The 16,045-nt window shown below is 35.4% G+C and overlaps 2 protein-coding genes across 4 annotated transcripts; both read right to left on the bottom strand.

The window, feature by feature from the left end:
* Positions 1-465: 465 nt before the first annotated feature.
* Positions 466-3,225, bottom strand: si:ch73-257c13.2 (uncharacterized). Of its 2 annotated transcripts, none has more exons than XM_051137815.1 (4): positions 3,098-3,225; positions 2,563-2,601; positions 2,367-2,463; positions 466-2,286 (listed from the first exon to the last, which is right to left on the bottom strand). In XM_051137815.1, exons 1-4 carry the CDS (start codon positions 3,199-3,201, stop codon positions 1,612-1,614), a joined length of 915 nt encoding a protein of 304 aa, XP_050993772.1. In that variant the 5' UTR covers positions 3,202-3,225; the 3' UTR covers positions 466-1,611. The 2 variants fall into 2 exon arrangements, with proteins under 2 accessions (XP_050993772.1, XP_050993773.1); XM_051137816.1 differs by having other exon boundaries at positions 2,532-2,601; positions 3,098-3,223.
* Positions 3,226-7,523: 4,298 nt separating this feature from the next.
* ostm1 (osteoclastogenesis associated transmembrane protein 1) lies at positions 7,524-15,546 on the bottom strand. 2 transcript variants are annotated; one of them, XM_051139492.1, is made up of 6 exons: positions 15,054-15,546; positions 14,616-14,730; positions 14,388-14,482; positions 14,193-14,300; positions 9,555-9,720; positions 7,524-9,291 (listed from the first exon to the last, which is right to left on the bottom strand). In XM_051139492.1, the coding sequence occupies exons 1-6, from the start codon at positions 15,435-15,437 to the stop codon at positions 9,236-9,238; spliced, it is 924 nt and encodes a 307-aa protein (XP_050995449.1). In that variant the 5' UTR covers positions 15,438-15,546; the 3' UTR covers positions 7,524-9,235. The 2 variants fall into 2 exon arrangements, with proteins under 2 accessions (XP_050995449.1, XP_050995448.1); XM_051139491.1 differs by having other exon boundaries at positions 14,193-14,303; positions 15,054-15,545.
* Positions 15,547-16,045: the final 499 nt, after the last annotated feature.

Below are 16,045 nucleotides of genomic sequence, written 5' to 3'. Positions count from 1 at the left end.
GTATTACAAAGAATAAGTAGATTTCGACGCTCAACGTGACATGGACTTTTATTATGGCGTGTTAATAACGCCTCGCTGTTTGCTGTCGAAGTTGTGAAACACGAAAAATCCGTGCGCCTTGCAGTGTACGTGTTCTACGCATGCGCCCTACGGTTGTACGTGTTTTTACACAATTTGCACTTTTTAGATGCATTTTTGTCTTTCCTTCCGAATAAACAGGGGTTTTCGACCTCTACAGATCTAGGGACCCCTCACACAGGCTCTTGACCAACCCAAAGACTCCAATATGGCTATAACTACATTTTTTAACAACATTTTGTATTAATTTATATTTATTACTTTAATTAACATTCATTTCATAATGCTTAGAGGATCAATATGCATAGAATACACAGTAGAAAATCCTGGTTCACAGACCCCTAGTTGAAACCCTGGTTTTAAATCACTTTCAGATGAAAACTTAAGATCCTTTTGAAAAATAAGATTTTATTATACAAACACTTATCCTTGAATATGTATTTTGCTGACAACATTCTAACATATAGCAAAAAAAACATACTGCAGTAATTATAAAGATTACCAGTAAACTACCAGTCAAAAGTGTTTGAATAATAAGATTTTTCTCTTCTGCTCACCAAGCCTGCATTTATTTCATCCAAAGTAATATTGTGGAATATTTTACTATTTACAATAACTGCTTTCTGTTTGAATATATTTTAAAATGTAATTTATTACTGTGATTTCAAAGCTGAATTTTTAGCACCATTACTCCAGTCACATGACCCTTCAGAAGTCATTCTAATATTCTGATTATCTGCTCACAAAACATTTATTATTATTATGTTAAAAATAGCTGAGTAGAATTTTTCAGGTTTCTTTGATGAATAGAAAATTCAGCAATGATCTGAAATGGAAATCTTCTGTAAAATTATAAATGTCTTCATCACTTGTGATTAATTGAAAGCATCCTTGTTAAATAAAGGTATTCATTTCTATCATTTCTTTCTCCAAAAAAAAGAAAAAGAAAATATTAATAATAATAATAAAAAATTTCTTAAAATCAAATCAACATATCTGATTGATTTCTGAAGGATTTAGCTTTGATCACAGGAATAAATTACATTTTCAAATACATTCACAGAAAGCAGTTATAGCAAACAAATTGTACAATATTACTGTTTTTCCTGTATTTTTTTTTTTAGATCAAATAAATGCAGGCTTAGAGAGCAGAAGAGATTTCTTTTAAAAAAATCTTACTGTTCAAAAACTATTGACTGGTAGTGTTTAACATTTTGTCAGTGTATTGCATTCATTATCATATGCAACAGTACTTCAAAATACTTCTCTAATTGTACATACATTTTCTTTTTTTAGTTGTTCGCCCAAGTGAGGCTGCGATGTCTTGTCTTTTAGATATTCCACCAAGACTTCCAGAGTGTCCGTAGGGTAGTTCATGGAAAGGTTTTTGAGTTACATCATCCTCAATGCAGTCCACTGGCACATTATATGTTTCTAGAAACATGTTGTATAAAATACAGCAGGTCTTCACAGCCAAACTGGTTTGGCAAACTGAATGCAGTTGCAGACATCTGAGCCTCTGAAAACAAGATCTCAGAGTATGGATGGAGCCTTGCGCCACTGCAAGAGATGACTGCATTTTCTGGTTATAGCACACTTTTTCTGTCCTAGTGTTGCATAATCGGGGAACGGAGTCAGAAAGTGCTCTGAAAGTGCGAAGGTGGAATTGCCAATGATGTGTTTACCATGTAGCAGAGCCATGGGGTCTTCCTGCAATGCCTTGCCCAACTCTGTGGCTGACAGGATTCTTGAGTTAGGCCAGTTTCTAGGGTGCTCTGCGGACACGTAAGTAAACCGACCCTTGTGGTTGCAAAAAGCCATGAGTTTTACAGAGTAAGACCCCTTTGGGTCTTTATATGCCTCTGGATCTGGCACATCAATAGGTTTCTCACAAGGAATGAAACATGTTCCTACTACACAGAGAGTATCTGGTAACCCCACATTAGAAAAGAACCCCACCACAGACATTTCTGCTTCCTCCTCTTGAGGCCAGTGAATTTCATTAGCCAAGTGGCTGGAAACAAAGGTGCAGAATTCATCCAGCTGATCACAAATGAGTGACTCTGTGATGTGGAAGCGGTTTGCCACACTGTGGTAAGACTCTTGGGTAGAAAGAGCCCACAGACTAGCAAGCACAGCATGCCACACTGTCCATCGCTCTTCCCTAATGGCGGTCCATTCACAAGGTGCCAGCAGTCGTACCAAATCCTATGAACACAAAAAACAATTTTGTTTTAGAAAATACAAACGTGATTAGCAGAAAATAAGACCAGCGTTACCTAAAGTACCTCAGTTTGAGATGGCGTCAGCTGGAAGTGACTCTTAAAATCACTTATTGTCAAGCTTTGCAGCACGGCATTGAAAACATCTCTTTTGTCATCTTCTCTGATATGAGAAAAAAAATAATGTTAGAGCATCTATCTAATGCTCACTATAAACAGTACCTTTCTTACCTTACATCAAATACTGGGTGGATCATCTTACATTTGCAGATTATCACTTGGTTCCGTTTTCAACTTCTTTCTGTTAACGTAAATTAATAACAAAACAATTAGTTGCATCACTGGGTTTTCACCTCCGAAAACAAAAATCTTTGCTGGTTTCTGACTATTCCCTGGTGAAAAAACTAGCATATGCTGGGATGCTGGTTAGATATGTTTTGATGCTGGTTTATGCCGGTCATGTTGCTGGTCAAGGACCAGCATAAACCAGCTAAGGACCAGCTTAAACCAGCATCAAAACATACCTACCCAGCACATGCTGTTTTTTTTGACCAGGGTTAGTTGATGATCTTCAACAGCTAACTTAAATAACGAGCTGTTTTTGATACATTGAAGGTACCAGCAACCACGTTTCAAAATATCACCCGTTTAAAATGGCTGGACAACTGAAATAATATTTCCAATAGTCAAAACAGTTGCAAGCTGTAGTAAACAAACAGCGCATTAGAGGAGGCGCCGTCCTGTTTGTTTACTAAATGAAGCAACATTAGCAAAATATTGAATAGTTTTTTCCTCACCTTATTTTCCGACGTTTGCGATTCGCATTTTTCTTGAAAAATAAGAAATCTTCAACATCATAACTGTCTGCTAATAAAAACGCAATACATGTTTCCAGCGCCATGTTTTCTGGTTTTAGACTGTTGCAATGTCGCCCTCTTATGGTAAATCTATCATATAGCGTGATGGATTTCCTCACTAAATGTGATTGATTTTCTTAAGTGGATATTGCTTGGGAATTTGTTTGACAAACCAGTTAAGTCCCTGGTGAAAAAAACAGCATATGCTGGTAAGTATGTTTTGATGTTGGGATGCTGGTTTAAGCTGGTTCTTTGCTGGTTCATGCTGGTCCTTGACCAGCAACATGACCAGCTTAAGCCAGCTAAGGACCAGCATAAACCAGCAAAGGACCAGCCTAAACCAGCATCAAAACCTACCTACCAGCATATGCTGGTTTTTTCACCAGGGGTGTGGGTAGTTAGCTTGTCTTATCTGGTTTAAGCTGGCCTTCCAGCCTGGCCAAGCAGGTATTCTGTCTTCGAGAGTGACCAGCTGCTGAAACCACTAAAACCAGCCAAATGATCTTCCTGAAAACAGCAAACCAACATAGTCTGGTTTAAGGTGTATTTTATTTTTTTCAGCAGTGATGGCATAAAAACATCTTGTCTCAATCTATTAATTCACTCATTAAGCATTAAACAAAGTGTGGCTTAAAATCATTTTCCATCGATAGATGGCACCAGAGTAATACTATGGACCTGATGTAGCTCTCCATGATTATAGATTATATCAATATGGTTCAACTGTTAATAAATTCCACATAATTTACAAAAAAGAGAAAAACATCAAGTGTGTACACTGATATGAGGGAGAATAAAATGAGAGGAAGTGATCATGCTCAAACCCTCCTCAATAACCTTTACCGTTTCCTCTTCAATCCCATTGACCTGAATAATGATGGCAGCACAACATAACAAATAAGAGCTACAGTGATGAGACTGCTTACTTCAGACTTGAGAGATGCTCTTATCGTCCTGCGTTAATCAGACGGAGTTAAATATGCAGGGAGTAATTGTGCAGGTCACAACCCCTCATCTTAATTTACACATTATTACATGGAGGTTATGCACTATAAGGCCATAAATCTGTATAAAAATCAACTACAACAAGTTGCAAGGAAATTAAGACTGTGACATTTACTTTTGTTCCGTGCCCAGATATATAGCAAATGTTCTTTTTACAATGAGGGACGTGGTTATTTTAAAATTAAATTATACAGGTAGCATCTCATGTAAAAAATGTTAAATTAAAGCCAATACCATAAATATTAAATATTTGTGTACATGACCCTAATGCAGTCTAATCATTTGAAACTTAAAAGTAAAATATATGCGCGTTAACATAATTTATTACGCGGCTCTCTGGAATACTTGATTCTGATTGGCGATTGGCCTCGAGCGATCGAATATTTTAATTCATGGCAACGCTGGATCTCAGACCGTTCGTCCAGGTAAATTAAACTTATTAAATTTTCTATAATATTGTTGCTCGTACTTGGTGGACTATTTTCTTTCTTAGCTGACGTTTAACAGAGGGTTTGCGATTTGGTTATTACCCGGATGCGCGGCCATACTGGCAATACAGCTTGGATTTTTACAGTTAATGTACTACTGAATACATTGTTTTGCTAATTTATGCTGACTAAATCACGGACTAAGCTGCTAAAATCATATAGAGCAGAACTTAGTAAGCAGGAGAGTGCTCAATATGTTGACAAACTAAAGTTAATAGGTGGTAAAGATATGTACAAGCAGTAATAAATAAGATATTAGCCTAATATTTCACCTACCTGACTGGAAATGGTAAGAACAAACACGAATGTTTTCAAGATGCTTGCCCTGGAAATCTGGTGCAGTTGGGCCAATCACAAACGCCTTTTGTTCCTCAGACAGTTTTTTGCGCTCTTCTCCTTGATTTGTTATAACTTCTGGCAGTCTGTAGTACTCCAAATGTTTTTTCCAGTTTGACCCATTGGTACAGCCCAAAACATGACAATAATTTATCATTTTCAACAGCAATAATCAGCAAAATATGTGAGTTTAATTCAGTTCAATGGCATTGTTTACGTTCAGCGCTGCCAATATGGCCGATTGATGAGGTGTCCTGAAAATACCATTGTAAAATTGTTCAGTATGAATCCGAAATAGCAAGTAAATAAACATTATTATTAGCGAATGTTTGAAAGTAAGAAATACTAGCATCTTGAGCTGAGTGTGTAACATGGACATGAATATATAGGCTTATTAATGAAGTAAATGATTAATTTTATCCAGTGTTTTCTGTTATGAGCTATTCAGATGCCAAGCTCATTTTAGAAATCGTCCTGAATGCAGCTCATCATTGATGAAGATGAAGCACCCCAGTGGCCACCTATTGCCTCCCTGAAATCTTGTTTATTATTCTCTTCAAGAGGCTTTATAGCCGTCTCATGCAGCTGATGGGCCATGCACTGTACCCAAAGATGAGTGGGCAGGGGTTCCCAACAGGGTCAGATGTTTTTGCCCTTATACCATACCCCGTTATTCAAAAGCTCTTATTCTGCCAGACCCCCTGGGTCTGTGTAAGCCTTGCCTACTGAGATCCTGTTGTCTTGTTAAAAGAAGCTACAAGGAACAGAAGTCATCCACCTTAGGTTTCTGACACACCAATCAGCATCTGCGATGTCTCCTCCAGCTGACCTCTTGTACGACCTTTGTAATGGGGTAGAACATTTAAGAATGATCAGGAGCAAATGGAGGCTGTAATGGAGAGCTATGTAGCCATCAGTGGTGCTAAGTGACCACTGTGATGAACTGATTCTATAATCATAATACCATAATCCCATGATCTTCAGACTTTGACCCTTATGAGGTCATAATGGCCCCTTTCATTCAGCAGCACATGGTGGCTCTTAAGTGAGAATTCTCTCATTATAAAGCTATATTTCTTCAACAAAGCACCATATTCAGCTTTAGCTAATTGACAGCCTTAAAAGGTTTGCATAACTACTAAAGTTACACAGAAAGTATGTGTGATTGATTACAGTGCAGATTTATATACAGTAGATGAAAAAACTCAAATTACAGATATTAAAAATTACAGAAACGAAGAAAGGATGAATGAGAAAGAGATACAGATTTGATAAGTGAACAATTTGTGATCAATTCACAATCTAATTTATATCCCAGATACTATTATTATACAAAAATAGTAGTATATTTATTATGATATTACCTAGTTGATGAACAGTGGATACTTTTTCTTGCTGTCTAAAACATGAGATGATTACTTGTGACAATTTTAATAATTAAAAGGCAGAGGGTGACTGACAATTAAATTACAAAATGACATTTTCCAAATACACTACCAATCAAAAGTTTTTAAACAGTAAGATTTTTAATGATTTTTTTTTTTAAATTCTCTTCTGCTCACCAAGCCTGCATTTATTTGATCCAAAATACAGCAAAAGCAGTAATATTGTTAATTATTTTTACTATTGAACAAAACTGCTTTCTAATTGGATATATTTTAAAACGTGATTTATTTCTGTGATCAAAGCTCAATTTTCAGCATTACTCTAGTCTTCAGTGTCACATGATCCCTCAGATTCTAATACTCTGATTTGCTACTCAAGAAACATTTATTGTTATTGTTATTATTATTATTGTTACTATCAATATTTAAAACAGTTGAGTACATTTTTTTCAGGATTCTTTGATGAATAGAAGAATTATCTGAAATAAAAAGCATTTGTAACATTATACATAAATTATTATCAGTATAATGTTTTTTGTATCATTCATAATGTTACAAAAGATTTCTATTTCAGATAAATGCTGTTCTTTAGAAATTTTTTATTCATCAAAGAAACCTGAAAAAAACTACTCAGCTGTTTTCAACATAATAATAATATAAAATGTTTTTTGAGCACCAAATCAGAATATTAGAATGATTCTAGGATCATGTGACACGGAAGACTGGAGTACTGATGCTGAAAAAATCAGCTATGAAATCACAGGAATGAAACAGATTTTAAAATATATTCAAATAGAAAACAGTTATTTCTTATTTAATAATATGTCAAAATATTACTGTTTTTTCTGTATGTTAAATCAAATAAACGCAGGCTTGGTGATCAGAAGACACTTCTTAAAAAAACATTAAAAATCTTACTGTTCAAAAACTTTTGACTGGTAGTGTAAATAAATAATGAATGATTTTCTCAGTCAATTCCTATTAAAGCTCCTTAGAGTAGATTAGGAAGTTTGGAAACAAGCCAGAAGGGTTATTATAAAAAGCATGGTAAGAACTCACATTGCTAAACATGTCGTATACAATATATGCTAATAAAACATACATATGAACAATAAACAAATAATAAATATACAATAAAATAAAACATTTTCAGAATGAGTTATCTTTTTATTATTCGTAATAAAACTACAGCCATACAAAACATGAAAATACAATTAGACTTTTTGTTAGTATGTGAGTTTTTCTAAAAGAGCCTAAAGCAATCATTAATCAACACATAAACATGATTTAATTTATAATGACAGAGCATCCAAAATCCTAATGGCAACTTTTAAACAACACAGCAGCTACATTAAAGGTTTGTTGGATCAGTCCCTGCTGAGTTTCAGGCTCAGGGATATTTCATAATGGGCTCACTGCTTAAGGTCCAAAGTCACTGCTCTGATTCTTAGCAGGGCAAAACGTGATGAGGGATAATCTCACATCCCCCACCAGTTTCCCCTCATCCTCTCTAAGGTTCTTGTCAGGTAAAGTAAGGCTCGGGTCATACATCTCAAAAGGTATTTCAGATTTTGCGTCATTTCCTCGAACACGTGGCCGTAAAATTCGCCTGGTTGCTACATTTGGCAGTCAGGTCAGGAGTAATGACTTTCACCAACGGATCTGGCACCGCAGGGATGAAAGCTGTCATTCTTGTTAGACATTGCACTCATGAGCCACAAATGAAAAGGCTATTTTTCCCCATATCGTTCTGTACGATCATATGATTGGATAAATCAAGTGAAATGCGCTTAACAGGCAGTGTGATAGGCAATGGCTTGGCTCCATAAGACCAAAAAGCCAATGCAGCTTAAACCGATGTGTTGTTACGATTAATCAGCCAAGTAACTTTATCCTACATTTAGATTAGCTGCTAATGACCGGGGAAACAGGCGCTTTGCAATTCAAGTCCACGTAACCCTGAAAACAACAAGCCTGTCAATCGCACCAAGGAAGGCTATATTTCAATAGAGGTATGAGGAAAGCTATTGAATTTAAAACTATTGGTCAACATCTGAATACAGCAAATTAAAGATATCTCTGATATATCGCTGTTAATTAAGCTTTCCTATTCCACGTCTGTCTCTTTCAGAATAATTGCTTTGTTCATCAAATACCTGACAGTATAGTATATAACCACACAATAAGGGAAGACTATGGTAAATCCAGTGTAAAACAAAAAGTGATGTAAACAGGCACATGGACCGCAAAAAGGCTTCGTGTTGCCTCTTCCATCCTTTACTTTCTCATCTACTCACTGCATAAACCTTTGACCCTGAATAAAGTATTTGTTACAAGATCTTTCTCTAATGCACATGGAGTGCTTCCAGAAGTGGTACCACTGCCATGTAGTGTGAGTGTGTGTGTGTAAGAGAGACAGTGTGTGCGCATTTGTTATTACCTAGGAAAATAGAGAATATAAAATGTAACATGGTCTCTTAGTGAAGTAAAAATGCAGCATAACTAGTGTAATGTTAAAGATAAATATCCCTATTTTGGGACCGCATCTCTTTCATACCTTAAATAGTATATTATAATACTAACAGCCATTGTAATTATTGAAATCACTAGTAGAATTATCTCTCTTTTTTAAGCTAAGCAAAAAATTGGCATATTTAAATCAATAGTGCAAATCACAAACAGTGCAAAAAAATCTGATTTAAATAGAATGAGATCACAGCATCAAAAAGTCCTTGATCCAACTGATCTTGGAGTCCAGGAGATGATATGAACCGTACCATCCGTGCTGAAAGTGCCTGTTGGTTTAGTGGGAGAGGTGAAGCAAAGATTCAGTGCCCTCTCATCCCCACCTCGCCTCATCTCACTCAGCTGAATTTGTCTTGGATATTCATTAGGCTGCTGCTGGACTTGGCTCTTTTGGCTGTGGATCAGGATGAGGGAATAGATTAGAACTAGACTGGCAAGAGATGCAACTGAATATTCAATGCACAGTTTAACTTTGTGTTCTGCATGCTAAAATTAGTAGTGTCTGAGAGTGCTTGGTTAAATACTGTCTGAAAGTGATTGACCATGAAACCTAAAGCAGTAAGGATCAAGCATGCACAATTAGCACTGTCGAAAACCTCTGCCCTTTTCCTTCAACTTTCTGAAGAGACAATTTGCATGGCTAGGCAAGTTACTTACGGTGTATAAGCTTGCGTTTCTTTTGTTCTGAGTGCAGGAAGCTGCTTAAGTAAAAAATGACGGGGAGGAAGAGCATGAAGCTGGACACTGCGATGACAGGCACCGTCTCCTCCCGAGGTAACAAGCAATAATATGTTTTACTCCACAGCTGCTGTGTCATGTTCATCTGAAAAGTAAGCAAGGTAGTGAGACCACATTTTGTTTCATCATAATCTGCTACCATTAAAGGGTTAGTTCACCCAGAAATGAAAATCACCCCATGATTTACACCCCCTCAGGTCATCCTAAGTGTCTTTCTTGGCAATGAATGGGTGTTGAGATTTTGAAGTCCAATAAAGTGCATCCAGCTATCATAAAAAGTGCTCCACATGGGCCAAGGTTGTTAATAAAGGCCTTTTTAAGCAAAGCAATGTGTTTATGTAAGAAAAATATCCATATTTAAAACTTTTTAAACTGTAATCTCTGTCCTACGCGTGTTCACTAGAGAGTGTCATTACAGCGCATGACGTAGGATGTAGAAGAACGCAGTGTGGAAACACAGAGGAGAGAGCAAAACAAAACACCAGTCATGAATTAGAAGTACAACATAAGGATTTATAAAGAAAAATGTTGATGTAAGACTTCAATATATGCCAAGAGGAAACTGGTTTTCCTTTGTTATAAACAAAACTTGGCTCTCACGAGACGAGCATATTCTCATCAGAGCTTAAGCTACATCTTACATCAATGTACGACTGTTAACGGAAACTAGAGATTACAGTTTCTGAAGTTTTAAATATGAATATAATTCTTACACAAATGCATCACTGCTTCAGAAGCAGTGTTAATTTTGTCAGCTATTTTCAATTTCAGTCTTAGTTCCATGTTAAATGTCCTTGTTAGTTTTGATCATATTTAGTCAACCTTATCCTATTTTATTTTAGTCAAATTTTAGTCGTCTTAAAGTCTAAAAGCATTTTAGTCTAGTTTTAGTCAAATAAATCTTCGTCCCATTTTCGTCATGCTGTATAATGATTAAACTGATTTAAAAAAAAAAAAAAAAAAATTAGTTAAAATTATAATCATAATGATTGTTTTCATTTGAGAAACTTCTACTTTCACCAGTAAGCACAAAGCAATAGATGGTCAACTCATACAAATGGTTTATTTTACCTCATCTAATGTTCTGACTTACTATAGGCTATTTATTATATACATTAATATTAAAGACTTGCACATTTCTGTCTACATCAGGGGTGGGAAATTAATTTTCCCAAGGGGCCACATGATAAACTTAGGTGGCTGCAGAGGGCCGGACCAATACACTTAACTCAGTTCTGCCCAATATATTTTATATCTCTTTATAAAAAAAATAAATAAACATTAAATGAAACATTACAATCAAACAATGAAAATGTGGAGCACATATTTATATTACTATTTAATGAACATTCACAAAAACAGTTAAAAAAAATATTGCAGTTTTCAAAAACTACCATCACAACTTTGTACAAAAAAAGCAAGTATTACAAAGATTAGTATGAGGCAGTTTCAGCGTTATGGACGTGACATTTGCAGTCAAAACCTGAAACATAAATTCTCACAGAATGTATTCATTACCAATAACTTGTACAATCAATTTATATTTTTCTAAAACCCTGAGAAAAGTATCAGTATAAAAGCAACAATATCTGCCGGATGGAGAAAGGTTGGCAATTCACAAAACATAGGCTATATGCCTTTTTTGTTTTCTTCAATAAATTCGTTTTTTGTTTCTGAGGAAAAAATCAATGTTACGGACATGACAGTTCTGAAAGCAGAATTTATCCGAAATGCTTTAAAAACGGAGACGCCTTTAGAGAGAAATGCAACCTTCATACAGATTACATAATCAGGGGGTATTTGATTTCGTTTTGATCGTTTTGTTTGTTTAAAAATAGACATTTTAAACTTTCTATATATATATATTTCTCATGTATGTGAGGCAGTCATTCGATGAGTTTCAGTTCTTTTTTTGTGACGCGCTTCAGAGACAGATGGGAGAAGGCGCATCCTGTTTGTTCTCATTACTCTACAAAAGCAACGTTTGTTGTTATTATGAGTTTACAGAAATAAAATTAGTTTCATTATCAGGAAAAATGCAAGTGATCGCGCGGACGCTTCTCTGTCGTGCATTAGGTGAATTCCACACTCCGGTTTATTAAAATAAATCTTGACCAGTCTACATCCAAGACAGATACAATTATAACTTATAAATTGAAGGCTATTTGACGTTTTAAAATGATCTAACGGACTGATGCTGCTTGTTGGTCATTATTAGTTGTTGTCCATTAAGATGTGGCTTTTAAAAAAAATAAAATCTGTTTTAAAAATGCTAGCCGATGCGAATAAGACCGCAGTTTCATATTTTGCATCTGCATAACAAAAGTACATTATTTTTAACATACAATGATACGAAATAAGACCAAACAATAAGAAAAATAAGAAAAAAATGAATCTCTTACAGCTAACTGCTAACTCAAATTTCTTGAAAGCTATATGATCACGAGCGGCTGAGTAAGCACATTTATTTAGCAACCCCAATTGCAAACAATATAGTATATCTCATGACAGAAGACAGACTGGCTGAGTGACACTTTCATTTAGATCGCTAAACTTGAGCTTGTTTGTCTGTGTTTGAAAAGCAAGCTCATGCGCATGGTTGCCAGATCGCAAAAAATAAGCAAAGCCCCGGGCAAAAAAAAAAAAGAGAACTCCTGATATCTGGCAAACGTACACATGAAAGCTCACATAGTAGATAAGTGTACAGCAGTCCACAATAATATTTTGTCTCCTTTTTTGATGAAAATAAAAAGATGTTTTAGTAAGTTTTTTATTTTTTGAATACAGTTTAGTCTTTTTTCATCAGTGAACTTGCATGTTGATATAGTCATAGTTATCATTTATTGACCTTATTGTCATCTCGTTTCATTTTAATCATGGGAAAAAGATGGTCAACGTACATTTTTCGACATAGTTTTCGTTAACAAAATTAACTATTCAGAAGGCTTTTATTAACTCCCCTAGAGCTGTGTGGAGTACTTTTTATGACGAATGGATGGACTTCTCTGGGCTTCAAAATCTCAACCCCCATTCACTCCCATTATAAAACTTGGAAGAGTCAGGACATTTTTTAATATAACTCCGACTGTATTTGTCTGAAAGTAGAAAGTTATATACAGCTAGGATGGCTTGAAGGCGAGTAAATCATGGGGTAATTTTCATTTTTGGGTGAACTATCCCTTTAAGACTGGTTCACATTGTATCAACAATTTATTAATGAATTTGTTTGTATGCTTGTTTATTTATTTTTAGTCTGGAATACATACACTACATGACTTTTAAAGGAATAGTTCATCCGAAAATAAAAATACCAATGGATGTTCTACAGTGAATGGGTGCCATCAGAATGAGAGTCCAAACAGTTGATCAAAACATCATAATAATCCACAAGTAATCCACAAGACTACAGTCCGTCAATTAATATCCTGTGAAAAGTTGTATTTAACTTCAAACTATTGCTTCTGATCAAAAATCAGAAGAGTCCTCTAACCATAATATTGCTTTCTCCAATGAAAGAGTTGAATATGCACAAATCAAGCACTGTTTACAAGCGAAAACAGTCCAAAACAGTTCTAAACAAATATGTCAGTGGACTTTAATGTGAGAGGACAACAGGGGATGGACTTGTTTATATAATAATATAAATGTATTTTAATAATAATAATAATAATAATAATAATAAATGTTTTTGAGCAGCAAATCAGACTATTAGAATGATTTCTGAAGGGTCATATGACAGGAGTAATGATGCTAAAAATTTAGCTTTGAAATCACAGGGATAAATTACCTTTTAAAATATATTCAAAAGGACAACAGTTATTTTAAATAGTAAAAATATTTCAGAATTTTCCTGTTTTTGCAGTACTTTGGGTTAAATAAACGCAGGCTTCGTGAGCAGTAGAGACTAATGTCAAAACTAGAGTCATGTGGATTACTTGTGGATGTTTGTGATATTTTTATCAGCTGTTTGAACTCACATTCTGACGGCACCCATTCACTAAAGAGGATCCACTGTGATTGTCCTGTAATTCTTAAAATCTGAACTATTCCTTTAAAATCTGAACAGCTTTTAAAACAGAGGAAACTGGGCATCATACACTAAATGACTAAGGCTCACACACGACCAGATTTTTAGGAGGCTCTAAAAACAACAAACTCACACAGAAACAAGCGTTTCAATGCTAAAAGTTAAGTGACAAATGAAAATATGTGTTTTAAAATCTTCTCAAAATATCAAACATGTTTGATATTTTCCAACTGGATATAATAGTCCGAAGTTTAAAAAAAAAGGCTGTGCCCCTAATAAACTATGCAAATTTTCTGTGCAGTCTGTCAACTGATTGTCTAAAATCTGCAGACTGGCTCTGACTGCAAATCAGGGCAAAATCTGTACAAAAATTGTGGTGTGTTTTCCAGCCTTTACTTTGTGCAAATGTAGGGCTATAGAGGGTGCTGTTTTACAATTTGCTGTTTCCCAAAATTGCACATCATAAAACTTAATTTGTTAATAACTTAGGAGTCAAATAACAGTGTCTGTTTATATTAGTGCATACTCACTGCGTCTTCTAAATCAATGCAGAGCGTCTGGTTTTTCTCCATTCTGCCGTAGAGCTCGTTCAACCTTTTGTATGAGGCTTTGCAGTCTTTACACAGCTCAGTGTGGTTCTTCTATTAAGAGAACAGGATACTTTCAACCTCAAGTAATTTGTTTTCAGCTGAGCTCAAACTTATCTATATAAGACATTTGATTACCTGATATTGTTCAAAACAGGAAAGTGACTGATTCAGAGTGGCCATGAAGTAAACCGTATCATTCATAAGAGCCTCTTGATGTTCAGTCAGACATTCTAATGAGCAGAAAATAGTAGAATTATTCTCAAAACAGTCATAACACAACAACTTCATACTGCAATAAGTGGTGATATATCATCTGGTTAAGAGTGAAAATGAAAGAAACCTAAAATAGGCTATGTTACTTACTACTGCACTTTGCGGATGTCCAGATATCTTGTAAATTGTTGTAGAGGGTAAAGAGCAGCATCATCCTATCAGAACGCATCAGGCTGTCATGGCAAGTGACATTTCCAGGGCCAAGCTATGAGGACAACACATAATCACAAGTTATTAAGTATTTTGCATTAGCTTATACAGCTTCAGTTCATAACTAGTTTTACAATAAACGAGCATATGAGTTAAATACTGATGTGTAACAAATCAAATGGACTTGATTTAAACTTTAAAAAAAAGCTCACTGATATATTCCAGAGTCAGTGCGAGTTGGGTTTTGTGAAACACAGTGAACACACACAGTCACAAGACACGAGTGCATGTGACCAGCGGCTCAGAATTCTGTCAAACAACCCTAAAACCATGCATAAACATTTACCATAGAAATGGACACTTGGAATGAGCACCTACTTGGTCGGATGATATGTTTTTATAAATGTCATCCAGACTGTTAAAGCCAGTGTAACAGTTCTGACAGATTTTGACAGGTCGTGCATAAGTCACGAGGCAGTTCGCGAAAGTCACGTAGCGTTGACGGTAGACGCGGAGCAGTTCGACACAATACTCGTCCACTTCCAAGTCCTCTGGAAATGTAGATTGTAGACTGAGAGAGTAGAAGGATCCCAAAGTGCTCGCCTGTGCTACAGGGATGGCTGCTGCTGATGGCAGCTTTGATGCACTGTCGCCACTCATCTCTGATGGGTAAATCGAGCAGTTAGCAACGGGAATAAATGTAACAGCATATTCTGCAAATAAGCATGCTATTACAAATCTAAATTTCGTTAACAAATCCATATCTTATACACTGCAAATTCAACACGCTGTTGCTTTGCGCTTTGTGACTATACACAGCTTCCTGTTTTCTTTCCGTGTCCTACGTCTTGGTCACATGATTAGGGTAATCTCGCGATGGACGGGACTTCAAATGACAGGTGCACCTGTAATGTCCCAAAGTTAAGTTGAAAGTGGATATTGAGTCCCGTTTTAATCATTTCCAGTTGGTTTGTGTCTATACAATTTACTGTTAAAATTAAACTATTTTACTTGAATTTATACAGATTTTTGCGCATAATTATTACAGAAAGAGCTGAATATGGTCAATGATGCCTTTATTTGATGCATTTATTTGATCCAAAATACAGCAAAAGTAGTAATATTGTGAAATATTTGTGCTATTTAAAATAACTGCTTTCTATTTGAATAGCCTGTATTTTAAAATTTATTTTATTCCTGTGATCAAAGCTACATTTTCAGAATCATTACTTCAGTTTTCAGTGTCACATGGTCCTTCAGAAATCATTCTAATATGCTGATTTGCTGTTTAAGAAACTTTTTATTATTATTGTTAATATTTAAAACAGTTGAGTACATTTTCAGGATTATTTTGATGAATAGAAAGATCC

Source organism: Labeo rohita, chromosome 20 (assembly GCF_022985175.1).
Source record: "Labeo rohita strain BAU-BD-2019 chromosome 20, IGBB_LRoh.1.0, whole genome shotgun sequence".
In the NCBI taxonomy this organism is placed as follows: Eukaryota; Metazoa; Chordata; class Actinopteri; order Cypriniformes; family Cyprinidae; genus Labeo; species Labeo rohita.
The sequence above is the reverse complement of the archived record's forward strand: the minus strand, read 5'-3'. Positions and strand labels throughout refer to the sequence as shown.